General features: G+C 61.5%; 3 protein-coding genes across 4 annotated transcripts; 1 reads left to right on the forward strand and 2 right to left on the reverse strand.

Moving 5' to 3' along the window:
• Positions 1 to 66: 66 nt before the first annotated feature.
• Positions 67 to 2,264, reverse strand: LOC133217090 (collagen alpha-2(VIII) chain-like). Its single transcript, XM_061362232.1, has 6 exons — positions 1,943 to 2,264; positions 1,663 to 1,799; positions 1,257 to 1,325; positions 797 to 859; positions 650 to 715; positions 67 to 288 (listed from the first exon to the last, which is right to left on the reverse strand). The coding sequence occupies exons 1-6, from the start codon at positions 2,262 to 2,264 to the stop codon at positions 67 to 69; spliced, it is 879 nt and encodes a 292-aa protein (XP_061218216.1).
• Positions 2,265 to 4,819: 2,555 nt separating this feature from the next.
• Positions 4,820 to 11,715, forward strand: IGFBP4 (insulin like growth factor binding protein 4). Its single transcript, XM_061362174.1, has 4 exons — positions 4,820 to 5,260; positions 10,190 to 10,344; positions 10,467 to 10,601; positions 10,824 to 11,715. Exons 1-4 carry the CDS (start codon positions 4,861 to 4,863, stop codon positions 10,950 to 10,952), a joined length of 819 nt encoding a protein of 272 aa, XP_061218158.1. The 5' UTR covers positions 4,820 to 4,860; the 3' UTR covers positions 10,953 to 11,715.
• Positions 11,716 to 15,940: 4,225 nt separating this feature from the next.
• On the reverse strand, positions 15,941 to 27,430 carry TNS4 (tensin 4). 2 transcript variants are annotated; one of them, XM_061362175.1, is made up of 12 exons: positions 26,748 to 27,430; positions 23,127 to 23,544; positions 22,525 to 22,937; positions 21,635 to 21,721; positions 21,060 to 21,179; positions 20,736 to 20,828; positions 20,421 to 20,498; positions 20,027 to 20,098; positions 18,770 to 18,938; positions 17,349 to 17,417; positions 17,114 to 17,140; positions 15,941 to 16,606 (listed from the first exon to the last, which is right to left on the reverse strand). In XM_061362175.1, exons 1-12 carry the CDS (start codon positions 27,220 to 27,222, stop codon positions 16,477 to 16,479), a joined length of 2,151 nt encoding a protein of 716 aa, XP_061218159.1. In that variant the 5' UTR covers positions 27,223 to 27,430; the 3' UTR covers positions 15,941 to 16,476. The 2 variants fall into 2 exon arrangements, with proteins under 2 accessions (XP_061218159.1, XP_061218160.1); XM_061362176.1 differs by lacking the exon at positions 17,114 to 17,140 and having other exon boundaries at positions 16,464 to 16,629; positions 17,345 to 17,417; positions 26,748 to 27,429.
• Between the last annotated feature and the right edge of the window lie 203 nt (positions 27,431 to 27,633).

The raw sequence follows: 27,633 nt of genomic DNA on the forward strand, positions 1-27,633 counted from the left end.
CTGCCCACAGCCATGAGCCCCATCCCTGCTGAGCATTGACACCACTGTCAGCCCCCCAGCCTGGCATCAACGTGCCCGAGTGCTCACCTCGTTCTCCGATCCCTTGGGAAGGGAGGCAGGCTGGCTCCTGGCTCCCCAAGCGCCTGGGGGTCCCGGGGGTCCCGGAGGACCTGGGGGACCCCGGGGCCCCTGGTGACCCGGCTGCCCTGGGCTGCCGGACTTCCCTCTCTCCCCAGAGAGCCCGGGCTGGCCTCTCTCCCCCGGGGGTCCTCGGTCTCCTTTCTCTCCCTGTTTGGAAAGGACAGAGCCTGGCCCCGGCTCCTGGTGCTCTCCTCCATCAGTGCCCACCGCGGGGACCTGATGCTCCCTGCCAGGGGCCACCCGCGCTGCTCCTGAGAGCCAGACCCCGAGGCAAGGCTCCAAATACGAGCAGAACACACAGTGCACGGGCAAAAGAGCCTCAGGGTTCCTCCCGCTGTGTCCCTATGGGTCCCTGTGCCCCTGTGTGTCCCTATGGATCCCTGTGCCCCTGTGTGTCCCTATGGATCCCTGTGCCCCAGTGTGTCCCTATGGGTCCCTGTGCCCCTGTGTGTCCCTATGGATCCCTGTGCCCCTGTGTGTCCCGGGGAGGATCACGCGATCACCGCACCTTGGGGCCGGGGGGGCCGGGAGGGCCGGGGCGCACGGGGCAGACGCAGCCGGAGCCGTTGCGCACCTGGAGAGGGAGAGCGCGGTGAGGTGCGGGCTGGGAGCCCGGCCGCAGGGTGCGGGGTTGGGTGCCCCGCGCCCCGCTCACCTGCACTGCAGGATCCACCTCTGGGGCTTGGGGCACCGGCGGGGGCAGCCCCTTTGCTGTTGTCTGCGTGGAGGAGACAAGGGGCTGAGACCGCCGAGTACCGTCCCCATCCCCTGCGGCACCGTCCCCATCCCCTGAGCACCGTCCCCATCCCCTGCAGCACCATCCCCATCCCCTACAGCACCGTCCCCATCCCCTGCAGCACCGTCCCCATCCCCTACAGCACCGTCCCCATCCCCTGAGCACCGTCCCCATCCCCTACAGCACCGTCCCCATCCCCTGAGCACCGTCCCCATCCCCTACAGCACCGTCCCCATCCCCTGAGCACCGTCCCGTCCCCATCCCCTGCAGCACCATCCCCATCCTGCCCTGCCGTCCCACATCCCCCAGAGCCCCCCACCCGGGCGCACATCCCGGGGTGTCCCTCGCAGCCCCCCATGGGATCAGGGCCCTCCACCACCTTGATCTGCAGGAACTCCTCTTCCTCCGCGCTCCCCTCGAAGATCTCCGGGGCGACTGTGGGTCGCTGCTGTGGGGATGGATGGACAGGGAGTGCTCAGTGTGGGGCTTGGGGGCATGAAGGACCCCTCCACGGCCGTGGCTGCTTGGAGAGCGGGTGGGGGCTCAGCACATCGCTGCTGTGGGGCTGTGCCATGTGTGGGGCAGTGGGAGCTGCCACAGCTCCTTCCCATGGGATAGAGGAGGCTGAGCCGCGGCCGGAGCAGGGCACGTTGCCCTACCGGGGCTGTGTGTGCAGCAGGGCACAGATAAGGGGAAGGACAGGGCAAGGAGCTCTGCAGCGGCTGGGGGGGATCGGGAGAGATGAAGGAGCTGGAGCGGGGGACACCCTGCCCGGGGTAAGGCACCTGGCCTCGTGTGCGGGGGGGGGCATGGCCCAGACCCTTCCCCGCGCCCCTGCCGAGGGGGTCCCGACGTCTGGGGGCTGTTGCCAGCGGGGGTTTGCTCAGCAGCATCTTCCGAGTGGGCTCCACAGCATCTCCGTCTGCAGGAGCAAAGGGGTGATGGGGTGGGAAGCGGTCCCAGACCCCAGCACCCCACACCTCACCCTCCAGCCTTATGCAGAGGTTCCCCTCTTTGCTGGGGTGCGGGAGCCAGGGAAGCCGTGCCCTGTCCCTCCATACCTACCTTCCTCCCCATCCAGGATGGGCGCTGTAGGGCTGGTGCCCGGGGCCGGGGTGGTGTCGTCCAAGCCCAGGGCATAAAACCACTGGGCAGTGGCAGAGGGCAGGAGCCAGAGGATGCAGAGCACAGGGAGGAGGTGCTGGGGGCTGCCGGACCCCATGCTGCTGCCTCGGGCTGGGGGTCCTGGGCTCATCCCGCTCGCCTGTGCTGTCTGCTCCCGGCACCCGCGGTTATCACTGCGGCCCCCCCGCGCCCCGACCCGCCCCTTGCCCGCCCCGGCACCCGCACCTCCGGGCCGCATCCGGCGGGGGCTCAGCACCCACATGGCCGGGTCACTGTCCGAGGGGGGGGGCAGCCGGGAGCCAAGGGGAAGGGAGCCAGGGCCGGGAGGAGCTGATGGAACCGAGGCGAGGGCGGGCTGGGGAGGAGATGCTGCCTGGGAATGGGGATTAAAACCAGCGAGGAGAGCAAGGGGCACTGAGCAAGGGGCATTGACCGCGGTGCTCTGCGGGGGCTGCTGCTGCTGGTGCCTGGAGGGGACTCGGGACTCAGGGGATCTGGGGATCAGTGGGGCTGAGCCCTGGGGACAGGGAAGTTGTGGATGTCCTGCAGCATACGGGATACCTGCGCCCTGTGGTGTGTGCAGTCATCGTGTCCACAGTGGGTGCAAAGAGCCCTGCGTGTCGGTGGCTCCATCAGGGCCACCTCACTTCGGGGTCTCCAGCACTCTCCGACTCCCAGACCCCCTTCTGCCACGGCCTTGCACTAACCTGCAGCCTTACCCCAGGCTCCAGACTCTGCTGGGGCAAGTGGCAGGGAGGCAGCAGCCAGGCCAGGCCCCAGCACCCTTGGGGACCCCAAAGAAGCACTGAGCTAGGGAAAGGTGTGCTGGGAGCCCCAAGAGCCCTGGGGCCAGGGGAAGGGGGAGCTGGGCTGCATCAAGCACCGTGCACTGAGCTCTGTGCACTGGGCATCAACCACCATCCACCAGGCCCCCTCCCTGGCTGCAGGGCTGTGATCGGGGAGGGGAACAGCATGGCTGTGGGTGCCCCAGCTCAGCCCCCCCCCATCTTTGGCAGGATGGTGCTGGACCAGGGACCTGGAGGAGCACAGCGAGAGCATCCCTGTCCCCTGCACACGCTGCAGACACAACAGTCTCTGCAGTGGGCGCTCGGCGCTGCCAAGGCCTGATAAAGTGTCCCAGGGCTGGGCACATGTTTGGGTTTGGGCCCTGCTTGGACACGGAGTCAAGGCTGGTGCCTCTGCTCCGAGTCATGGCCACTGCAGCAGTGCCAGGCAGGACAGGGGCTCCGGAGCAGCACCCGGTGCTGATGCCTTGCAGGGCCCCTGTGGCAAATGGGAGAGGAAAAGAGGGGCTGGGATGCTTGGGGGACACAGACCGTGCCTGCCTGTGTCCTGCTGGCACACTTGGTGCTTCCCAGCTCACCTGCACAGGAGAGAGATGGTCCTGGGAGCTCTTGCAGCCAGTGCCACCAGTGCTGGCACTGCACCCTCAAGATACCAGTTTGAGCACTGGATGAGTTCAGGGTTCTCAGCCTGAGCCCTAATCCTCTCATCCCACTCACTACACCGAGCCCCACACCAGGGGCATGCAGCAAGACCCAGTGTCTGGGTATGTAATGACTGTTAATCACCATGTATGTGGTGCAGGGCACGGTCACAAGCCCCCCCAAACCTGCTACTCAGCCAGGTCCTCGGTGGGATGTGGTTGTTCCCTGCGCATTGTGCTTGCCCCACAGCTGGGCTGGGCTGGCTCCCTTGTCCCATATGGTGAAGGCCATCTTCCTGACAGGATGCACCATCTCCCCACTGGTGCTGTTGGTGGGGATGGCTGGGGTGGCCGTGATCATTTCATTACTTTGTGTGGCATAGGGTGGCGTTTTAGCTGGCATTGTCCAGGGCCAGTGTGGTGACACGGGCATCACCCGAGTGCTGCTGAGCCGGTGCGTCCCTGAGTCTGCAGGACAAAGCTCCCTGCAGTGTGCAGCTGCTCCTCATCCCATGGCATGAGTTCAACGCGTCCCTGCTTTGCCCTTGCTCACGGCTCATCCTGTCCCTGGGATGAGGAGAAGGGCTCTCGGTGTCCTTGCACCCCCGCAGCGAGCCGGGTGTGTTGGGCACAGCTTGTGCAGAGCCTGCGCGGGTGCCATGGCCATTCACACAGGGCAGCCAGGCTGCGCTTGTACCGGAGCCCATCCCACCCGCAGAACCCCGCTACCGCACCCAGGCGGGTCCCCCCGGGCAGGGCACTGCGGGTACCGGCCCGCGGGGAGGGATTCCTGGGTCCCCCCCTTCCTCCTGCCGGTTTTCCCGAATAGCCGCTAGGTGCCGGCAGCTTTCAACTGATCCCGGGGCCGTGCGGGGCGCGGGGAGCCGCGGGGTACGGGGCCGGGTGCGGGGGAAGCCGGCGGGGCCTCCGCGGGGGCAGACGGGGCTGAGCTGCCCCCAGAGTGATGCCGGTGCCGGCGGGACCCCCGTGCCCGCGGCCCGGAGCCCACCCGGGGCTGCCCCACAAGGGAGGTCTCGGCCGCAGCCCCCGCGAAGCAGCCCCGGGCGGTCTCTGCGGTTCCCCTCCCCGTTCATCCCCGCTGCTCTCGGGCCCGGGCGGGTGTCGGGGCGGTTGCAGGGGGCGGCGGGGAGGGGGGCGCAGGGCCGGGGGTCTCCGCGCTGCGCGGAGCCGGAGCTGTCCCCCCGGCGGTACCGGTGCTGGCGCCGCCGCCCTCCCCGCTGCTGCCGTCGGCAGGGATCGGCTCTCCCCGGTGGCTTCCCGGTGTCAGCGAGGGCGGCCCCGCCGGTGGCCCCGGTGCCGGCGGCGGGAGGTGTGGCCAGGGGCCGCATAAAGCCTCCGCCGCCAGCCCAGCGCCGCCAGCCGCGGGCCGGAGCGCGGGCGCGGGGCCGCCATGCGCGGGGCCGCCGGGTGCGCGCTGCCGCCGCTGCCGCTGCTACCGCCGGTGCCACCGGTGCTACCGGTGCTGCTGCTACTGCTGGCGGCGGCGGCGGGGCTGGGCGGCGGCGAGGAGGCGATCCAGTGCCCGCCGTGCTCGGAGGAGCGGCTGGCGCGCTGCAAGGCACCGCAGGGCTGCGCGGAGCTGGTGCGGGAGCCGGGCTGCGGGTGCTGCGCGACCTGCGCCCTCGGCCGCGGCACCGCCTGCGGGGTCTACACCGCCCGCTGCGGCGCCGGGCTGCGCTGCTACCCCCCCCGCGGAGTGCCGCGGCCCCTGCACACCCTCATGCACGGCCAGGGCATCTGCACCGACCTGGCCGACGTCGAGGCCATCCAGGAGAGCCTCCAGCCCCCAGGTAAGGCCGGCCCCGGGCGGCAGCGGAGCGAGGGGTGGGTGCCGGGGGGTCCCTGCCCCTTGCAAGCCTGGTGGCACCCCCTGTGTGCCCCAGGCCGCGCTCCACTCACTTGGCAAGAGTCGGGGCTATGAGGCTTGGGGGCTTAGCAGGGACCCTGTGGCAGGATGGGATGGGGCAGCCTGGGGTGGGCAGACAGGGAGCATGTCCCAGTGGTGCTGAGCTGCATGAGCTCCCACAGCTGGGTACCAGTGGGTCACATCCGTGCCACCCTTACCCAGCATGGGCACAGCTGTGCCATGGCTGCTGCAGGGGCCAGGTGCTTCCCAGGGACCTGTCACCCTCTGTGCCCCGGCTGCAGAGTGCCCCTGGACGTCAGGGCAGCACCCGTGGTCCCTGGGACAGGTCCCAGCTGTTTGGGAGGCTCCTGCTGCACGGTGACCCTTTCCCAGGGATGTTGTCCACAGCTCTGCTGGGAGGAAACAGGAAAGAGGCCTCGGGGCACCTGCTTCCCTCCCAGGCAGGTCAGGCTGGGCTTTGCCAAGGGCTGTGTCCTTCCTATGGCCGGACAGGGCAGTGGGATGCAGGCAGGGCCAGGGCAAAGAAGCTGCCTCTGTGTGTCTGCCCCAGGACCCTCTTGCTGGTGATTGTGCAACCCCTGCGGTCAGGCAGGGGCTGGGGCTGGAGCAGGTCACGCTGTGGCTTTGACAGTGGGAACAGAGCTGCTCCTGTGTGGGCTGAGTGTGGAGACCAGGCCCGTGGAGCTGGTCCGGTGGGTCTGGGTACCGCCACATCCCCATTTCCCATCGTGTGAGCTGTGCTCAGGACCACGTCCTCTGGAGCTAGGGAGCAGCATCCTGCCATGGGATAGTCCATGGGCTGTTCTGGTCCTGTGTGCCCATGCGGGGTCACCCAGAGCTCCCCAAGGGGCAGAAGGGTCTGGAGCGGTGTCTGTCCCTGTCCACCTCGATGGCCACATCCCAGCTCCATTCCCTCCTCGTGTAGCTGGTCCACAGCAGCTCTGCTGGTGTCCCATAGAGAGGAATGCCCTTTGTGGATGGGCCCCTCTCCAGGGACAAGACATCCCCACGAGTGCTCGGCATGGGGTCTGCTGCGGAGACCCCCTGCCCTGCCTGTCTGTCCTCATCCCACATCCTGCAGGAGCTGTCTGGGCTGCCTGGCCCGGGGCTGCGTGGGGCTGCCAAGGCCTGTTGGTTTTGGCTGTGCCCCGGTAACGCAGCATTTTTTCCCAGAGCCTTTAGGAAACAGACTTGCAGATTTTTCCCTTCCTTCCCGCCGTGTTTTGGCCTCGCTGGGCACGGGTGGGTGGCCGTGGGAGCCGGGCTGGACCGCTGGGCTCCGTGCCTGCCTGCCTGCCTGCAGCATCGCAGGTGGCAGGAAAGGGGAGCACCTTCCCCTGGGACACCCCATAGCACAGTGCTCGGTGCAGTCCCAGTGGGATGTCTGAGCCGTGGGTCCCTGTCCCGCTCCAGCAGCCCGGAGCAAGTGGGAATGTGGGGCTGGGGACTGTGGGCTCTGTGACTCCCACCATAACCGTGCCTGGCACAGCGAGGGCATCGCAGCATCCGGTGGGTGCCCTCTGGGTAAGGAGAAGGGGATTAAATGCCTGTTTAGGGGCAGGGGCATAGGGATCTGAGTGGGTGCCGGGGAGCAGAGGCTGCAGCAGGAGGGTGGCTGGGAAGTGGTTAACGTGCAGCTCGTACAGTGAACACTTTGTCTGGGGGCTCAGCCCAGGGGGGCTCTGCATTCCAGGGAAGAGGCTGGGATCGAGGGGGCTGGGCTTGGAGCACCATCAGGAAAGAGCCTCTCTGCTCACCCAGGACCTGCAGCACCGTGGGATGGGGCTTCCTAGGAGTGGGGATGCGGGTGGCTGCTCTCCCGACACAAGACCCTCACCCGTGGCTGTGGGTCTGAGCACCTTGCGCAGGACCCTGGTCTCTGCTCCCCACTCCCAGCCCTGCCAGCTCCCGGAGCATCCCCGCTGGTCAGGCCAACCCCAGGAGGATCCAGCCGTGGGGTTCTGGCACTGCCTGTGGGTGCCTGGGGGAGGTGATGGCTGAAGCCGCGTGTGGCAGCAGGGAAGAGGTGAGGACGTTTTCCCCAGCACTCATGCCAAGGGATTTAATGCTGGTTAAATAATTACGTCTGGGAAGAACTGACCCCACGGGAGCTGCATTCATCCCATGTGGTTGCTGGAAGCAGTGTCTGGGACAGACCCCATTCCCTTCCCATGTGCGGTGACTGGGAGGGACAGTGGTAGCTGTGCCCAGCTGGATGGCACAGGGATGGTGAGGACAGGCTGGGTTCATCATGGTGGTCACGCTGCATTCATCTGTCCCGTTCTGCCCTGGCAGGGGGCCCTGTCCCATCTGTCACCCGGGATGGTGTCTGGCCTTTGCCCATGCTTGGGTTTTTCCAGGCTGGGATCTGCTCCCAGCAAGGCTCTGGTCCTTACCAGGAATCATCCACATCCCAGTATCCCGACCTTATCTCCACTGGACTCACACTGGGCACTGAGCCGGGAGGTGCAGATGTGCTTGGCCGTGTTTGAGCACAGCAGGGGCTCAGCACCCTGTTCCTGTGGGATGAGGACGGGCTTGGCCAAGGGGCAGGAGGTCCCTGTTCCCAGCCGCCCCTGTGCCTGGCTCCCTGCTCTCTCCTGGGGCCAGCTCTCACCAGGACAAGCACAGAGCTCCCTGTGCCAGTGCTGCTGGTCCCTGCCAGGGCCACCCACCGGCCGCACCAGTGCTCCCAGATGGGGAAGAGGAGGGTGCCGGGACCCTGCGGCTTGTGTTGGCCATGGACACATGGATGTGTCCCTGCTGGCTCCCTCTGGTCCATTGCCCCTGGGCTGGTGGACTGGGGGAGCAGGGCTGGAGCTGTGGGGCCCTGGCATTGTCCCTCTCCCATGGATGCACTCAGTGCCCCGGGCTCTTCTCCCATGGGAACCATGTGGTGGAGCCGGAGCCCTTCCCAGCTCCCTTGGAATCACAAGCTCCGCATGTGACCGACCTCATCTGCAGCTCCCCTTAATTGAAGTTGATGCTGAATGACCCGTTTGTGTCTCCCATCCACAGCTCGAAACCCTCCTCCTGCCAGGGCAGGGCGGGCAGCACCGGTTCCCATCCCATTGTGCTTTTCCCATGTCCCTTTGTGAGGAGCTCCCTCATGCAGCCGGTGCAGGAGCATTGCCAAGGGCGCCTCGAGCTGCTGCCTGTCTCTCAGTGGGTGAGAAAATCACCCCGAGGATTGCAGGGATCTGTGTGCAAGTCGGGGACCATGGGCACAGAGCTCTGAGTGCAGGACCAGGAGGCTCCTTCCTGCCCAGAGGCACTGACGCTTCATGTGACCTTAGGAGAATGTTACCGGCATCTGGTTTTATTTAAGCTGAGGGATGTGATGCTCTGAAAGCAGTTGGATTTCAAGGGGGGGAGATGGGGCGGTCCATGCTAGGGCTGGCTGAGGGCTTCCCCCAGGCAGTGTTTCCCAGTGCCTTTCCATGGTGTGGTGATGGTGCCAGGACTTCGGCTTGCTGGTCCCCCCCGGTGCCAAAGCTCCCAGCTGGCTCTTCCCTGTGTGCATCCCCAAGGAGGTGCAGGGGGAGGCCGGGGAGGGAAGGAGCTCTGCTGCCAGCAGAGCCACGGCCCCGTGGTTGGTGCCACTGGGGCTGGCACCGCTCTGCGCCGGGCGCTGGAGGCTTTGGGTTTGTGTTTCAAATTTCAAGGGCATGAGCCATTTCCTGGAAAAGAAAAAAAAAAAGAAAAAAAAAGGACAAATGAAACAAAAAGCAAATAACACAAATTGAGGGAGAAAGCTTCGATCCAGGCTTCGCTGTGAACTTTAACCAGGCTGCTGGGAGCTGGTCCAGGAGCCTTGCACTGCAGGGGAGCTGATGGGAGCCCAGGGCTGGGATCCCATGGGGCTGTGGCTCTGACCCCGCTGCCTGTGGGTGGGAAGGGCTGGTGCTGGGCATCACCCCGGCAGCCTCCATCCCTGGTGCTGTGGGGCCCTGGGTGCTTCCACCCGTGCTGCGCGGTGACCGCCTCCTGCCTGGTTTGGGGAGGTTTTTCCCGTTGCTGGCTGCGGTATTGATTAACACAAGCCAAATCCTGGGATAAGCTCCGGCAGGAAAGGGCCCTGGCTGCTTCCCTCTTGCAGCCCAGCCGGGCTGGGAGTCAAAACACTGCCTGACGTGGCCATGAGAGCAGGCAGGACCCAGCTGCCCAGCGTGTCCCTGTTCTGCAGAGCATTAACGGGCCCCAAGCTGCAGTGACCAGCAGCTCCTTAAGAAACAGTGGCCCCAGGAGCTGGGTCTCATGACACCTCATCCAGCTGCCAACATCTGGGATCGCAGTTTGGCTGCGCTCCTGGCACAGGCGAGGATGCCAAGCGCCGCCTTTCGGGATCGGCCCTGTGGGAGATTAACTTTCCTATTCCAGGAATTCCTTCTTTCATGTCTTTGCGGGGGCCGTGCCCTGCGGCAGAGCGCGGCTCCGGTCCCAGCCACGGCGCCCGGTGCTGCCCCAGGCCTGGCGGGTGCTCAGCACCGTCCCGGTGCAGCCCCAGTGCCCCCGTTCCTGCTGCAGCTCCTCAGAGGGAGCATTTTGGGGGCATCAGGATGCTCTTGGGGCTCACTGGCCATGGTCACCTTTCAGCCCCGTGGATGTAGTGCATGTGTCTGGCCAGGGCACATCCAGACACTGGTGCTCTGCATTTGCAACCCTACAATAACAGACACATGGCAATAAACCTGTGAATCATGGCTAATGGGTTGTCAAAACTCCCCGGAGCCTTTCCCAGCACCGCAGTGCTCAGCCCAGCAGCAGGAAGGGACCCAGGGCTGGGGGTGATGCCCATGGGGATCAGGGTTTCAATGCAGGGCTGAGCCCCCTCTTGCCCGTGTCCTTGCAGAGAAGGAGGAGATCGACCACCCCAACAACAGCTTCAGCCCCTGCAGCATCCACGACCGCAAGTGCCTGCAGAAGCAGCAGGCGAAGCGGGTCAACAACGGCAACAAGATGCGCAACAGCGGGAGCCCGTACCACCGCGAGGAGACACGGCCCATAGTGAGCACTGGGCTGGGGAGGGCAGGATGGGTGCTGGGCAGCCCGGGGCTGTGCTCCGGAGTCGGGGTGTTGGGGTTCGGGGCTGGAGGCATCCATCATATCCCCCCCCTTTGTTCCTGCAGGCACAGGGCTCGTGCCAGAGCGAGCTGCACCGGGCGCTGGAGCGGCTGGCCGCCTCGCAGACCCGTACGCACGAGGACCTCTACGTCATCCCCATCCCCAACTGCGACCGCAACGGCAACTTCCACCCCAAGCAGGTAGGACAGGGTCCCAGCCCTCATGGCGGTGCCACCTGTGTGGCTTGGACAGGCTGGGAGCAGGACACGGACGATGGGGGCAAAAGCCACCAGTGGGAATCACGCTTCAGGGTGGGATAGGGGTGGCAAAGCCCCCCCCGTGAGAGCTCCCTGTTGCCCCAGCCATGGGAATGGGGCTGTGGGGGCCAGGCTGAGCATCCCTCCCTGAACGTGTCCCCTCAGTGTCACCCAGCGCTGGACGGGCAGCGGGGCAAGTGCTGGTGCGTGGACCGCAAGACCGGGGTGAAGCTGCCGGGCTTCCTGGAGCTGAAGGGGGACTTGGACTGTCACCAGCTGGCAGACAGCATGTGAGCATGAGCGGGACACGCAGGAGAGGAAGAGAGGGGACACGACTGTCGAGCAGCTCCTGTGTACCGGGGGACCCCGCCATGAACCCCGGCTCTCTGCAGTGCTCTGCGCCCCAGCACCGGGCACCTGCGCCATGACCACTACCTGCCAGTGCCGAGGGCTCCCCGGCACCCCTCCATCCTGCACCGACACTCGCTGGGACTGATGCTGCACTGGGGCTGGTGTCACCGCAACATCCTCCTGCCCCTGGATGCTGCTCCCATCCTGTGGTAACCCTCTGGTTTTCGTCCTGGGTCCCCCATGCAGTGGTGTGGCCGTGGACACTCCAGTGGCTGCATCAGCAGCATTGCCCCTGCCCACGGTGCATTGTGTCCACACTGGACCTCTGCATGTGGCGGCAGCAGAAGTGCCTCATCCTGCCCTCCCTGGCAGCAGGTATGGGCTGGAGGTGCCCAAAGAGACCCCCCCCTCCCACTGCCACTGCCTGCCTGGAGCCCTCCCTGCCTGCACCTCACCCAGTGTGTGTGCACCATGGGCACCGCAGCCACACAGAGCAATAAGAAACCTTCCCCCTCCCCACTGCAGCCCCCCAGCTCCACAGCCCAGGTCCTGCCTGCCCCGTGGCCCAGCCCCATCCCTGCACAGGGACAAAGCCAGTGGCTGCAGCATTTTCCTCCCATGCATCCATCTATCAATCCATCCATCCATCCATCCATCCATCCATCCATCCATCCATCCATTCACCCACCCATCCATCCATTCACCCATCCATCCATCCATCCATCCATCCATCCATCCATTCACCCGTCCATCCATCCACCCACCCACCCATCCATCCATCCATCCATCCATCCATCCACCAATCCATCCATCCATCCATCCATCCATCCATCCATCCATCCATTCACCCACCCATCCATTCACCCACCCACCCATCCATCCATCCATCCATCCATCCATCCACCCATCCATCCATCCATCCATCCATCCATCCATCCATCCATCCATCCATCCATCCATCCACCCACCCATCCATCCATCCATCCATCCACCAATCCATCCATCCATCCATCCATCCATCCATCCATCCATCCATCCATCCATCCATCCATCCATCCATCCACCCACCCACCCACCCATCCACCCATCCATCCATCCATCCATCCATCCATCCATCCATCCACCCATCCATCCATCCATTCATCCATCCATCCATCCATCCCATCTCCCCATGCCCGGTCCCCATGGGTGAGGGGGGTCATGCACCCCCAGGCATGTCTTCTTCCAACTTGGCCAACATGACAAAACCAGGATGAGTTTCTGGCGCATCCCAATGATGGGATCTGCAGGTTTCACCAGCACCAAGTTCTCAGCTGGGAAATTGTCACCACTTTTGTCATGTTTTTTTTCCTTAATTCCCTTTTTTTTTGTGTTATTTTTTAAGCTGGGCTGGAAGTTTTCCCCTGGACGGCTTTAGGTGAGGAGTGGCCTTGCTGGCTGCCATGGCGGGTACCAAAGATGGGGGGGGGTTTGCTGATCCCCTGCTCCCAGACCCATCCCCTGCCTCCATGGCCTCAGTGGGAGGTTTTGGTTTTCCGTGTGGATTCTCCCTGGTGGGTGCCAAGGCCCCGATGGGAAGGAAATGTTTCAGTTTTAGTGAAACACCCTGTGCAGCTGCCTGGCACAGCATGGCACAGCATGGCATGGCATGGCACAGCATGGCATGGCATGGCACAGCATGGCACAGCACCAGCGAGGATGTCCCCATGTGTCTCTGGCCAGCGCTGGCCGGATGGTGAGGACGGAGCAGGGACGGGGCTGGCACTGGGCTCTGTTGCAGCTCATCAGCACGGCTGCGTGTGGCTCCTCATCCATGTGCTGGTGTCCTTGTGTCACATCCCATGTCCCCACGTTCACCTGTCCCAGCACGGCCCAGTGCCTGGCTGGGCTCCTGCTGGATCCCCTGCTTGGCATCACCAGGGTGGGTTTCCTGGGATGCTGCTGGGCACCATGGCCGGTCCCAGTGCCGGTCCATGCGCTGCAGCGGCAGCACCACAGCAGATCCCATGGGACCTCTCCTGCTTTGGGGTGGTTATGCAGGAACTTCAGTATCCAGCTCAGAGGGCTCCAGTGTTTTGTATTGTCTCTCCTGTAGGTTAAGGCTGTATTTACACACGATCATATACCAGCGTAAGGCTCCCCAACCCCAGCTGCGTTTTTCCATGCCGATGTGATTTACGTCAGTTCCTCCCGGGCCAAGCCCGTCCCTTCAGCCCCCCATGTAGCACCGACCCCCTTTTACAGTAAACTTGAACCTTTGTATCCTCAACAAGGAAAAAAAGTAATCCCTGTATTAACTGTCCCTGTTACTTAATGTGTTTCTGTCGAGTGTATTTTATCATCCCATTGAGGAGAGGGGGGGTCTGTGGGGATCCCCCCCCCCCCGTGTTCCTGCAGTGCTGCTGTATGGAAACGCTCCCAAACAAATCAGAGGCTGCCCCACAGCCTTGGCACCATCCTGCTGCCACCTGGAGCCCTGGCAGGGGGCAGAGGAGCAGCCCTGACCCATGGAACCCCATCCAGAGGGACCACGGCTGCTCCTCACACCCATGGCACCCCCTTTGGGCACCTCCAAAGCACCTTGGCCAGGGGCTGCGGAGCAGGAGGAGGGAGGATGAGGGAGGCCAGGGCAGGGGGAGCTGGGCAGGGCGAGGGGCTGGCCTGCAGCAGTGGATCCCGGGATGGGACCGGTGCACTCGGAGCTCAGGGACGGCAATGGGCGTCCCATGGGTGCAGGGACCGGCCCAGCCAGGGGGACCCCGCACTGGGATTGGGGATCAGCACCACAAGCCTCAGGAATTGCTGCACGAGCTGGGATGGGGCAGGAGGTGAATGAGTTCATGCCTTGTCCTGAGTCCCAGCCCAGTCTCTGCTTGGTGCCACAGTGAAGGCAGCAGAGCCCATCACCACCAGCCTGGCACAGGGCAGAGTGGGGCCTGGGGATGGTGCTGGGCTGGGATGGGGCTGGACAAGGTTCAAGGGACGATAGGGACAGGCACTGGTTTGTGCCAGGGCACTGTGCTCATGGCCAGGCAGCACCACTGGCTGCAGCATGTGTGTGTGTACGTGCTGGTGCTGCTACACACCGAGCACCACCGGCTCTGCTCTGTCCTGCCAGGGTGTCAGGGGATGCATTGCAGAGATGCCCAGCCATGGGAATGCTGGTGGCCCAGTGCTCCTGGCTTTCCCATGGTGTTTGCAGACCGGGGCACCTGCATCCCCACGGCTGCCTCCGCTTGTACCCATCAGCTGAGGTTGTGCCGTGGCCTTTTTCCTCTTCTGGAGGTCATCAGGAAGGCGGTGACAGGAGGAAACCAAACCCTCTGCACCCTCCATGTGTCTGGGAGTGCTGCTGGCTGGGACCCCGGGCAGGCCCGTGCCGAATGGTACCCGCTGTGCTGGGATGCGGTGATGCTCACCCCAGCAGCGCTGCTCTGCACCTCAGCAGGGAGTAAAGCTCCACCTGCAGCAGATATGGAGAGGGATTTGTGTCCCCCACACGTGTCCATGCACCCCATGCACCGGTGCCATCCTTGCCACGGGCTGCACTTGTTGGCTCTCGGGGTCCTGCTGCAGCTGGGGCCATGGGGCAGAGGCTGCCGGGAACAGAGCCATGAGTGCAGCCACAGAGGGGCTGGGCTGGTTACAGAATGGCTGGAACGGGACCCAGGCACCAAACCCAAGAGCCGCGCTTCCAGGAAGGCTGGGACAGGCTTTGGAAGCCACGAGGAGCTCAGAGAATTGTTTGTTTTCTCCTGAATCCAGGTGGTTTTGGCTGAGCTCTCCCTGCCGCCGCCTGGGCCCGGGCTCCAGCTCCGCTGCACTGGAAAAGGCTTTCCAATGAACTGAAAATTCCATGTGTGAAAGACAGCGCCTGGCGAGGGGCCTGCTCCCACCCCACAGTGGTCCTGAAGTGGGGGAAAGGCAGCATTGACCTCCCCATCCCCTCCCTCCTGGAATCATGCAGCAGGGAGGGGGATTTGCCAGGACAAGGAGCAGGGCAGGGATGAGGGACAGCAGCGTGCCCCCTCTTGGGTCAGAGCCTTTGAACGTGACCATCATACTCCCTTGTGCTTATCGCTGCTGTCCCAACAGCATGGTGATGCACATGATGGAGCTGTGCTGCATGGCCCTTAGGGTGGATGCAGGGGCCGGAGTTCTGCAGGCTCTGCAGTGCTGATGAAGTGTTGGGTACTGGAAACAGCTCTGAGCATCCAGCTCTGCCCTCCTCTGTGGCTCCCAGCAGCCGGGCAGAGCACAGGCAGGGCGCAGGCAGGGCTGCTGGTGTGGTGCTGGGGCCCCTTGCCGGCTGCAGCGTGCACTGCAGCGGGTCACATCCTGCACAAGGGGCTGAGCTGCCCTCCTTGACCTTGGGGAGCTGCGGTCCCCTGGGTCTGGGTCTGTGCAGTGCAATGCAATGGGGCCCATGGGCTCACCACTCACAGCCAAAGGGACACGAAGCTGATGGTGAAGGAGAGCCCTCCTCCCCTCACAGTGACCCCAGTGTCTGTCTGCTCTGTCGGTCCCGAGGAGCTGCGGCAGACGGATGCTGCTTCCCTGCCTGGCTGGGGGAGCAGCACAGGGATGCCCGTCAGTGGAAGGGAACAAAGCAACGTGTTTCAGTGGCCAACACCGATAAGTGACCCCCTCCTTTATTGAAGACCACCCCTGAGCAGGATGCATTACACAGGGCCCAGAGTGGAACCCCACAGAGGCACCAGGTAAGCGTGGGCTAAGGGAGGAGGCAGAGCCTTCAGCTGGGGTAAATCAGAGCAGCGCCGGCTGCACCGCCCCGCGCCAATTCACGTCATCGCAGGGCCTGGCCCGAAGTCACACAAATCCATTTCCAAAGGCCAGCATTTCAGTGTCCTGAAGACGTCAACATCCGCTCCTCGGCTCCAGGGCTGATGCTGCTTTGCGGGAGATGAGCAGCACCAGGCAGGAATACGCTGCCCCGATGCAGCAGCTTCGTGCTCCTTAGGGAAGCCGGACTTTTCAGCGGGGCCTGATGGGTTTATATGCTTTGATTTGCAAAACTGCCTCCTGATGCTGGTCTGTGAGCAGTGGGGTGAGACCCCCCCCCCAGCTTCACCAGGGGTTAGGGTTGAGGCTCCAAAGGCAGGAGCTCAGCTCCTGCTTGGACACCCCGAGCGCTGGTAGAGACCTCAGCCAGAGTATTCCACTGCTCCAGAGCAATGGAATGGTGCGTGCCCAGTGAGGGAGGCAAAGCAGTTCCATTCGGGAGCACAGCTCCTATCCTGCGATGCCCCAAAAGGAGGGTCCTGGAGCAATATTTTGTCTCACCAGAGCATGAAAATCTTTAACCGAGGCTTTTGATGTGCTGGTATGTAACAAAAAATATAGATATAAATACGAGCCGTTGCCAAAATGCAACCTAGAAGCAGGAAAAGGGGAGCAGGGAAAGCTCAGAGCGAGGGGGCCTGAGCTGTCCCAGGGTTCCTGTGCCCTATGGGCCCGGCAGGAGCTTGCAGAGCAGGTCGATGACGAGGGACGCGGGCTGCACAGCGTCGTACTCTGCAAACAGGTGGCAGAGGTTCTCCGAATCCGTCTGGCTTTTGGCCACGAACCCGAAGATTCTTGGACAAGGGAAAGAGATTCGCTCGGTTTGCATCCAGGAATCCAACGGAATCCGCTCAAACCAGCCCCAGCCCCAGAGCAGAACCCCGGCTCCAGCAGTTCCACCTTGGCCCGCTCCCCAAGCACGTTCACTTGGAAGCAAAAGACCCCGGAGAAGCGTTTCTGGCAAGGCTGTGCAGGGTTTCTTGAGCACAAGGTAGAGCCAGATATAAACTCACTTCCTGAGCCCAGAGCGAGCAAGACCCTGGGAAGGCTGAGATGGGCTTGGGCAGGAGCTTTCTACACGGGTGGATGAGGAGAACAGGGCTTAGCCAAGCCTCTCACCAAAGCCTACAGAGCAAAACGCCCCCCATATCTCACCCTGCCACCACGTTAACCTTTATCACACCCCCTCTTTGTTTCTAAGCTTTGATTCTTTGCTGCTCTGCACAGCTTTACAATGCACCCATGGAAGAGACAGCATCTTCCCCCCTGGGTTTCCACCAGCACCCTTTGGCTGCTCTTACCTGGAGGACTTGCAGTACTTCTGCCACCTGAGGGGAGAACAGAATTGGGTTCACAGACTGGTTTTTAACTCATCCCATCAGCTGCAAAGCCAAGGTTTGTGTTTAGCTAAGCCACAGCCTGGGGCAGGGGCTGCAGGGCTGGTGGCGGGGGTTACAAGTGGTGCAGAGACAGGAGCCATGGAGCACCCCTTGGACCTGCTCCCACTGGGATGGGAGCCCTCAGCCCAGAACTCACTTTCTGTTCTCAGGGTCCATCCCACAGAAGCGGATGGCAGCCAAGGGGTAGTGTCGCCTGAAGAACACCCTGTGGGAGGAGGAGGAGAGCGGTGTTAGAGGAGGGAAGCCCCTGGGCAGAGCTGGAGGAAGAAATGGGTATCTGCAAAACTAAGCCCTGGTTGCACTGTTCTGGCTGCTGGGGATGGGGTTTGGGGGTCCTGCTCCCTGGGGCTGCCACCAAGCTGATGATGGCAAAGCTCTCGGGATGAGCCTGCTCCTGCCTCCCACTTGGGAGATGCTGCCCCTGGCTCCGTGTAAAGCAGCGTCCTGCCCTGTTGCCCTGTGCTCTAACAGGAGGGGTCAAGTCCGCCCCTGGATTGCGACACGGGCTTGTGCTCGCAGGCCAGCTCTTGACGTGCTGCAGATCAGCCCGTTGGCAGCCTGAGAGGCAAGAGCAGGGCCGGGCGCTCACGGGTGAGCTCTGTTTCTATCGGCCATGGAGCTCTCCCTGCACTCCCCAGCCGTGAGCCCTCGGCTCCATCCTCACCCTCCCCAAGCAGCTCTTACCCAGCTCCATCCTCACCCTCCCCAAGCAGCTCTTACCCAGCTCCATCCTCACCCTCCCCAAGCAGCTCTTACCCAGCTCCATCCTCACCCTCCCACACCCCTCCTCACCCTCCCCAAGCAGCTCTTACCCAGCTCCATCCTCACCCTCCCCAAGCAGCTCTTACCCAGCTCCATCCTCACCCTCCCCAAGCAGCTCTTACCCAGCTCCATCCTCACCCTCCCCAAGCAGCTCTTACCCAGCTCCATCCTCACCCTCCCCAAGCAGCTCTTACCCAGCTCCATCCTCACCCTCCCCAAGCAGCTCTTACTCAGCTCCATCCTCACCCTCCCCAAGCAGCTCTTACTCAGCTCCATCCTCACCCTCCCCAAGCAGCTCTTACCCAGCTCCATCCTCACCCTCCCCAAGCAGCTCTTACTCAGCTCCATCCTCACCCTCCCCAAGCAGCTCTTACCCAGCTCCATCCTCACCCTCCCCAAGCAGCTCTTACCCAGCTCCATCCTCACCCTCCCCAAGCAGCTCTTGGCTCCATCCTCACCCTCCCCAAGCAGCTCTTGGCTCCATCCTCACCCTCCCCAAGCAGCTCTTACCCAGCTCCATCCTCACCCTCCCCAAGCAGCTCTTACCCAGCTCCATCCTCACCCTCCCCAAGCAGCTCTTACCCAGCTCCATCCTCACCCTCCCAGAGCTCTTACCCAGCTCCATCCTCACCCTCCCCAAGCAGCTCTTACCCAGCTCCATCCTCACCCTCCCCAAGCAGCTCTTACCCAGCTCCATCCTCACCCTCCCCAAGCAGCTCTTACCCAGCTCCATCCTCACCCTCCCCAAGCAGCTCTTACCCAGCTCCATCCTCACCCTCCCCAAGCAGCTCTTACTTCCTCTGGATGTCCGTCAGCGTCACCCCCTGCTCCGTCACTCTGAAGTGCACCAGGGTGGGTATGGGCAGCGTCTCCAGCTCGAAGGTGCAGGAGATGGCTTTCTGGATGGCCGGGGCCCCCGTCAGTGTCTCCATGCTCACCGAGTTGAGGTACAAGACATTGCACACTGCAAGGACAGCACAGAGCCCTGCTCAGCGCAGCACCAGCGCTGCCATGTGCGGTGCTGGTCCAGGGGGGGTCACAGGCATCATCCTGTGACACCGGCCACATGGATGGGGTCAGGTTTGTTTGATGGAAACTGAAGATCTGGTGACTCAGAAATCCACCGTGAATTTACTTTGGTTTACTTTAATTCTTTGTGCTCAGAGTTTTAAAAGTATTTCATTTCCAGTTCCTAAATGTCACATTTGTTTGGGATTTTTTTTTCCTGTTTAGTGCATATTTCCTTTAATGAAAAGCAGAAATACCCCGAGCCAACAGAGGGCTGAAGCCAACCCTAAACCATCACTTTTTGGGCTGATTGAGCTCTGTAAAGGGCTGTTCTGGGTCAAACTGAACTTTCCATCTTGCCAACTTATTTTCCAGCATTTCCAGTGAAGCAAAGCGGTTCCTGACTATACTGGGATCCTCCCCATGGCCTCCTGCCCATCACCCTCTGCTCTCACCTGGAGAGCACCCACCACTGCACCCAGGCTGGGGGTACCGGTGGTGGAAGAGAAGCAAAGACCCTTCCCCATCCTGCTGTGCTGTTTCCACGTGCCTTCCATCAGCAATTTAACCAGCCCCAACTGCCCCATTCCTGTCCTAGAAACCCCAGATATTCAATACCCATCAGTTCAATACAATTAGGAGAGGCTTAAAAACCACAGGCTATTTAAAACTGTGGGAATTATGGGTCTTTTATCAGCCTTGTGACCTCGAGAACTGTGTTTTCACCATCCTGAGGACCAAAAGTCTCCTTTCCTTAAAGATACCCGGCTCCTCTGCAGGCCACATTTGAGGATGTGAAGAAACCCTGCAGGTATCTCCAGCCTGGTGATAAAGGCAGGAGGGGACATGGGAGCTGTGCAAGGCAGCAGGTCACCCATGGGTGTTGGTGCAAAGACACCTTCAGCATCCCCACCAGAAGGAACGACATAGAAAATAGAGCTTCTTGTTTGATGGGTAAAGGATTAAAGCCCGGGTGCCTGCCCAGAGCTGTGGCTATCACCAGCTCAGCTTTACCCTGGTGCCCTCCCTAGCTCGTTTCCTCACCAGCAGTCTTCTTCAGCAAGGACAGTGTGGATTCCGGAGCACAGTCAGGGCTGTCTTCTCCATCAGCAAGATCTGCACAAACAACAAGCAGGAGCACTGATGCACAGGGCGCTCTGGGTCACCACTTACCCTCCATTTCCCTCATCTCCGATCTCCCCGCTCCTCCTTTCCTTGCCCACCCTCAGTGGTCCCCTGCTCCCCACTGCTTTGCTGACCCCCCTCCATCAGCAGCAGTCACCACTGACTCGGGCTCAAGTCACCTCTTGCATGTCCCTGCTCCACCTCCAGCCCTCCTGCAGGGGCACTGGGGTTCAGCCCCCTCCCACTGCAGGACCTCACCCACCTCCCCAGGCTGGGGACCACTCAGAGCATCTCTCCTGTCCCCAGCACCTACCTCTGGTGGGGATGCTGAGCCTGCAGGGCAGTGCCAGCGGCGTGATGGCATGCTGGTACACGAAGGCAGAGAGGCTCCCTGCAACACAGACCTGCGAGCTGAGGGGTTGCTGGTGCCCAAACCCTCCCACCTGTGTGCCTCAGGCCCTGTTAGTGTCCCATGGAGCTCAGAAGGAAGGGAGGGGGGGCTAAGTTTGACTATGTGGGGTCTCAGGTGTGTTTTCCAACCCGCATCCCATGTCCCTGTTTTGGACACTGATTTTGAGGGCTTTTAGGGGCTTTTCTGTGCTGCCGTGGTTGATGGCAGCATCCTCACCGAAGTACAGCTCCTCGCTGGCTCCTTTCAAGTGAACCCCTTTGGCAGAGGACTCGATGAGGAAGTGCCGGACGAGGTCACTGCTCTCATCACCTGCAGGCAGGAGGGGAGGCAGTGTCAGCACCAGCATCAGAGCCGTTGTCACCCCTGTCCTTCCCCACCTGCCCCTGCCAGCCCCGGTGCATCCCCATGCAACAAGTGCGGTGCCAGCCCCAGCACAGGGGTTCAGGGAGATGCCACTTGCATCTCTCATAGACAAGAGCAGCTTCCCAGCTCGCTCCAGTTTGTGTAGTTTCGGTTACACTTTCTGAGTGAGCCCTGTACCTGTCTGGCTGCCGGATGGAGACACGAGAACCTTCATGGCCAGCCCGAACGAGCCGCGGTACGACGTGCTGTCCCGCACCACGAACGTGCCTGGCTCCTTGTCCTTCAGCAGCTGGATCGCTGTCAAAGCACAGGAAGAGGCTCAGCCAAGTTAAACAGGTAGAACCTCCCCGTGTTGCTGATGCTCTCAAGGGGAGTCGCTCCTTGGCAGCACGTGCAGAGGACACACACGTCCCTTATGTGGGTACCAGATGTGGTGCCCCTGCGGAGTGAGGGACCTGGCTTGGTCCCATGGGTCCTGTAGTCCCAGGACAGAGTCAGTCCCTGCCCAGGCCATGCTGAGTAGCAGCACATCAGAAGGAGGAGGAACTGTTGGAGTTAAGGGAGTCACAAAGGGGCTGTGGCACCTGGGAGTGGGGATCAGTATACTTTGAGTTGCCCTGAGTCTGCACAGGACCTCAGCATCGGCACTGGGATGCTGCGGGGGGAAAGCTCCAGCCTGGGGAACAGGCAGCATCCTCCTAAGAGCAATCCTATGGTGGGTTTACCCCTGCAGAGCCCCTTTGCTGCCTTACCTTGCTCCCTGGTTATGCTTGGCTTGAACCAGTATTTCGATGTGTCCATCACAAACTTCATAGTCGGCTGCCCAGCCCTGAGGGGACCTGCAAGAGACCGTGCAGTGCCTAGGACCTGGCACACTTCACAGCAGCCATCACCAAGAGGATGGAGCTCTGGCAAAGAGACTCCTCTTTCAGGCTGGCTGGGGTTGAAGGTTGTTGTGTTCAATCCCTGTGAGCAGAGCTTCCTCCCTGCTCCTCACAAGGATACATTCCCCTTGTAATGATCTCTCTTGGCAGGCTGTGATGGAGCGCAGGCAGGCAGCGCATGGAATCCCCCAGCAGTGCCCATCCGCACAAGTCCACCAGCCCATGGGGATTTACACCCGCTGAGGATCTGACCCACAAAGCCCTCCTGCTATTCCCACCAGGGTCCCAATTAAAACCCTCTGCCCTGAGAGAACAATAGCCCCAGTGTTTCCCATTGAATGAGGGACCCGATGAGCTCTGGTATCTTTAGATACCCTGAGAGCAAACTGGAACCCTAACCCCTCCTCCCCAGCCGTTCTGGGCTCAGACAAGCATGAAACAGCACAAGTGTGGTTGGCATCCTCAGGTACTATAAATAAGTGTATCCACATCTCCTGGAGGGGATCTGAGTGTTTCTGCCTGCTGAGCAGAACACTGTGGCTAATGCAGGCTCATAGCAAAGAGCTGGGGACCTCCGCAGAGCTCTGCGACCTGGTGGGGATGGAGCGAGGATCTCCAGCTCCAGCAAGGACACCCTGTCCTTTATGTCTATAACCCATGGACAAACCAGAGTAGAGAACAGTGTTTGCTCCCCCTTTCCTGCAGCTCTGCAGCTCCTTCCCCCCTCAGGCCTGGCGTATGGCAGGGAGGTGACTTACTGTCCGGGATGCAGGAGAGTGCTGGTGCTGACAGCGCGGTGTTCAGGCCACTGAGCCCTGAGGATGGGCTGCAGGTGGGAGCAGGGACCTGCTTGACAGAGGCTGGGGGGGCTTTGGCCAGCCTGGAAGATGCATCCCCTTGTTTCAGGCACCCGTTCACCAGCAGCACCGGGATGTCAGCTGAGTTGAGGATGGAGGGGGGGCAGCTGCTGGCCTGTCCCTTCTGGGCTGGGGAGGTGCTGGCTTTGGTGGAGGAGTCTGCCCTGGGCTGGGGGGCACTCAGGCCAAAAGCTTCTCCTGAGTGTGAGGTGATGCTTGGGGAAGGTGGGCAGGGGCTGCCCAGGGAGCTGGCAGGGGACGGGCAGTCAGCGGGGTGAGCATCCGAGTCGTCGTTGTGGAGCGAGTAGGTGCTGCTGCAAAGGGACACAGAGAGCAGGAGGGGTTGCTTAGCTGGGATGCAATGCACAGAGCACCCCAGGGACCACAGCATCCCTGTGGGGCATCGAGCCCCAGCCTGAGGAAGGAGGTTTTGGACCGTGGGACTTGGGATAACCACCCCATGCCCCTTCCATCCCCACCATCAGACGCGAGGCAGCAGTTACCTTCCAAGGATGTAACTGGTGTCCGAGCCGGGGCTGGTGGACAGCATGGACACCCGGCTGCCCCTCTGCTGAGCCCTCACCACGGGCACTGGTTTCAGCAGGTTGTCGAGGCCTGGGGAGGTGCTGGGAGTGCTGGGGCCATAGGAGATGCTCTCGGTCCGGCACTGCTGGGGCACAGCCACGCACTCGGCTGCGCTGCTCTGCGGTGGGGAGGCTGCAGGGGTTGGCCTGGGGCTGGATGGGCTGGAGAAAACCACGCTGCCACTGGTGCTCACGTTGCCTCTGAGCCCCCCTTTTTGGGACAGGAAACCATTGCCCTGGGGGGACCTCGAGAATGGGGTGCCCGAAGGGCTGGGGGAGCCCTGCAGCCGCTCGGGACACGTGGCTCTGCCTGGCGTCATCTCAATGTATTTGATGTCTGCAGGAGGAAAGAGGAGGTCGTTACCAGCTCAGTGTGAATCAGGTTTGTTAGCTAAGCTCCATGGCACACACTCATCCCTTCTTGCTATTCATCCTGGCTCTGCTGCACATGCCCTGCAGGGTGCTGCACCCAGGGAGGACCCCATGGCCCAACACTGTCTTCATTAAGACCCTGTGAGGGCTGATTCCTTCACAGACCCCAAGCCACAGGGACCCCCCCCCGGTGCTGGCAGGGAGAAGGGGTTACACACGGTCAGGTCTGACTGCACAGACCCCCCCATCCTGCACTGCACCCCCGGGGCCTGCTGGGACCTGCAGCCAAGCAGGGAGCTTCCTCCGGCTGCGGCTCTGCTTGTACCTGACTCAGGAGACAAACACGGGGCTGCTTCCCCAGGGGTGGCACCGGGCTGCAGGGGGCCCACGGCAGCAGGCACGGGGCCCTGCACACCCTCTGAGCACAGGGAGAGGGGTCCTTGGCCCCCCAGGGGCACCAGCACCCAGGCAGAGGGCAGCCACAAGGCTGTAGGTGCGAGCTATGGGGCCTGCGCACCCTTCCCTTCTCCCATTCTGCACAAGAGTGCTCATTCCCAAGGCAATTTCTGCCCCTGTGTCCTGCTGTGGGGTCCCTCGTGCTCTTCCAGTCACGCTCGGGGCAGGCAAGGCACTGCCCCATCTCCTCCTCCCTCTTTGCCAACCATTATCTGGATCTAGCAGAGCATCGCTTGCTCCCAGACTTCAGTGCGACCTCAGGGACAGGACAAGGGGGTGCTGGCTCCCCATGGTGCATGTCAGTCTCTATGTGCCTTGGACAAGCCATCATCTCTGTCTGGGCTAGAAGATGCCTTTTAGCAAGAGCCACTCAGGCTTGATTTATGTGCTCGCAGTGCTGGTGAATTCATCACCTCCCTAGGGAGGCTGTTCCAGTGTTTAATCACCTCCACTGCTTTAAGCATGCTCCTTTCTAGTCTGAACGTGCCCAGCTCTGTTTTCGGCTCCTGGTTCTTGCCCTGCCATGGAGCTCAGGAAAGTTCCCCTTCTTGAAGGTGTTTTTGGAGGGGGAAAAGCCCCTTTGCTGCAGCAACGAGAAGCTGCTCTTGCGAGCCCTGAGCTCCCTGGCAGTTGGTGGTTTATGTGCCTGGTTCCTGTGCTGGGACCCGCTGGCCAGGGCAGAGCAGCTGCCCCTGGGATGCCAAGTGCTGCAGACCCAGTTTACTGCAAGGAACAAGCAGACCCCTAGGGCATAAAGCTGGATGAGCAGGAAGAGCACAAGTCTGTACAAAAGTTACTCCCTGAGCCCCTTCTCTGTGCTGATCCCAGCATGAGATCCGGTCGGCACAGCCAGAGGAGAGCTGCCGAGGAGGCACTGGGGCAGGATGCTCCCAGTGGGAACACGGCTGGACCATGCACAGGGAAGGAGCCGGAGCCCTGTGGGTCTGGTGTCAGCATCAAACCTTTTTTGGGTGCTTTTTGTCAATGTCTCCCTCAAAAGGGGGAAATAAATGGGGATTTTAATTGTGCTTTAAAGAAATAACTAAAAGCATCTGTGCGCTGCTGGGGCCTTTTGCCTCCTGCTTTGTTGCCTTCGCTCCTGCTTATCATAGAGCTCAAATATTTACTCAAGACCTTGGCAAGGGTCTCAGCATCAAGGAGTGGCAGGAGTGTCACCAGCACGGAGCAGAGCTGGGATGCTTTCCCCTTCTCCAGGAGCAAGCAAGTACCAGAGGGAGTTGGTGACTCCCATCAATGTGTCTCCAGCAGCTGTGATGTTAAACCCCTCCTCATGGTTTCCACTAGACCAGAACAAGCCCCTCTCATGGGCTCAGGGCACTGTCAGTCTCCTGCCGCATCAAGTGGCTGTGCCTGCAGGGAAGAAAGAACCTTAGAAAGAGCATCAGGCAGAAAAGGAGGGTGTGGAAGTGATGCAGGGGCGTTGTGGGGCCTCCCCTGTGTGGCCAAGGGAAGGAAGGGGAGGCAGGAACCCAAGGAGATGAGGAGATGAGAGCAGGGCTGGGCAGCAGGAGGTGGGTGATGGGAGATGTGCAGCAGTTGGGAGTTTGTGTTAAGAAAGAGGAGAGCTGTTAGAAGAAAATGAAAGCTGCAGCAAGGCTTTTCCCATGAATCCGGAGCCAGATTCCCAGATGTTCAGTTCCACACTAGGAGCCAGATTCTCTAACCCATGGGCATGATACCGATACCTGCGGGCTGCTGGGGACTCCAGCCCTCGAGTGATGCTTGGGGGGGCATCCAAAAGCCTCTGCAGCCAGGCTGAGGAGCCAAGAGCTGAACTTGCCCTTTGCCACAGTACTTTATGTGCAAGGCCACCCCTTCCATCCCAGTGGGAAGCGGGAATGCCTCTGTTCCACAATCGCCCGAGCCCCATGGCAATGCCTTTGACATCCTCTCACTTGCCTTTCCTCTGGAAGCAGCCTGGGGACACACTTGCAGGGTGTTTCTAAAGACACAGACAGATAAAAAGGCTTTCCAGAAGCATGGAGACTGTGTCTTTAGGCACCCAAACACACCGCAGAGCTGCCCCGAGGCGCACCCCGGTGCTTGCAGCAGCGTGCGGCACAGTCTGCTGCTGTCACCCTGTGCAAGGCTGTTGAGCAGCTCACACACTGCACAGGAGCCACAGGCAGGAGCAGCACAGAGAGCAGGGTGCTGGGGTGATAGGGGGCTGTTGTACAAGGGTTCGCATAGGCACTCAGGCATGAGAGCAGGAAGAAGGGGTTGGTGTGTGCTGCTGATGCTCTGCCTCGTGCATGCCAGGTATGCTGCTGGAGGAGTGCACGGGCTCTGGAAAAAGGATTTCCCTGGCAAAATGACTTTGGAACCTGTAAATGGGCTGCTTGTGCAACAACCGGTACCTTAGCAAGTCTGGCTCCAAGTCCTTGTGCTTCCACGGGTCAAGTATGACCCTGAGGAAGGCTCTGCTGCCCTTGGGTAGAACCAGACCTCTGCTGCAAGGGTGAGCACGTCCACACATCCCATCCAGGGTCGGTGCCCGTCCCTAATCACTGATGGCAATAACAAGGATTAGGAGCTTTCCTCAGAGCTACAAGTCCCATTTCTAATGAGAAATGTTTCCCCAACCACAGAGGAGCAAAGATCAGGTGGAATTAAAGGCTTCTTCCTGCAGATGGTTTTCACTGCCTCTGAGCTGCACCAGCTCCACCACTCACCCAGCACCTTTTGCCTCACCTATTGCCTCTGGATCCTGTTTCTTGGTGGCAGCAGTGTCACCCTGAGGCGCCACTTGGCCTGCATCCTTCACTGCCTTGCACGGGAGCGGCTGAAAGGTCGGATCGATTTCTAGGATCATCTTGTTGAGGCTCTCTATGTCCAAGGTAGGAGACCCCAGGTGAACCTCTGGATCCACACCGGGGTTCTCCTCCTCCTTTGGCTGATACGGTCTCTCCAAAGGGGTATCCTTTGGAGCCATGTGCTCAAACACAGGGTGGGCTCCGTAGAGCCCCCCATGGGGCAGCAGGCGTGTGTTGGTGTGCACCATGGCCGGCGGGTCAGCCCAGCCCTCTGTGGAGTAGTAGGTGCACTGCATGGGCAGCGCTGAGCATCCCTGGTACCCGGCTGGGTGCAAGCTCTTGCTCTCCTCCCGTGAGGAAACACACACAGTCTGTCCGACGCGCAGCACGTGGCTTTGTATGACCTGGGACATGCTTTGGCTTCCTGCTTGGATGGCTTAGGGAAATCTCCTCCTCGGCCTCCCCTCTTCCTTTTCTCCACCAAGGACTTCGGACCCCTTCGCTCCAGTCTCAAGCAGAAGAATCTGAGGAATGCAGAGAGAGGAGCGGTTACACAGGCATGCCCCGGGCAGGAGCAGGCTGCAGCGGAAAGCTCTATAAAAGCAGGGATTTGGAGCGCAAAGCTGGAATCCAGCTCATAAGCAAACAAGTCATCCCCTATTGCTTTTCCACCCCCTTCCAGCCCCTGCTCCCGCCGCCACAGTGCATCCGGGCAAGTGCAAGGGGGATTAATTCCCACCAGCTTCTCAGGATTCGAAGGCCTGAACGCTGCATTCCGCTCCAGCTGCACACTGCTTGTTTGCCTGGGGAGGAATGAAGGACGA

The sequence above is a fragment of the Neopsephotus bourkii genome, unplaced genomic scaffold (assembly GCF_033783945.1).
Source record: "Neopsephotus bourkii isolate Nb327-2 ecotype Australia unplaced genomic scaffold, CSIRO-AGI_Nbou_v1 NB_1090, whole genome shotgun sequence".
Lineage (NCBI taxonomy): Eukaryota > Metazoa > Chordata > Aves > Psittaciformes > Psittacidae > Neopsephotus > Neopsephotus bourkii.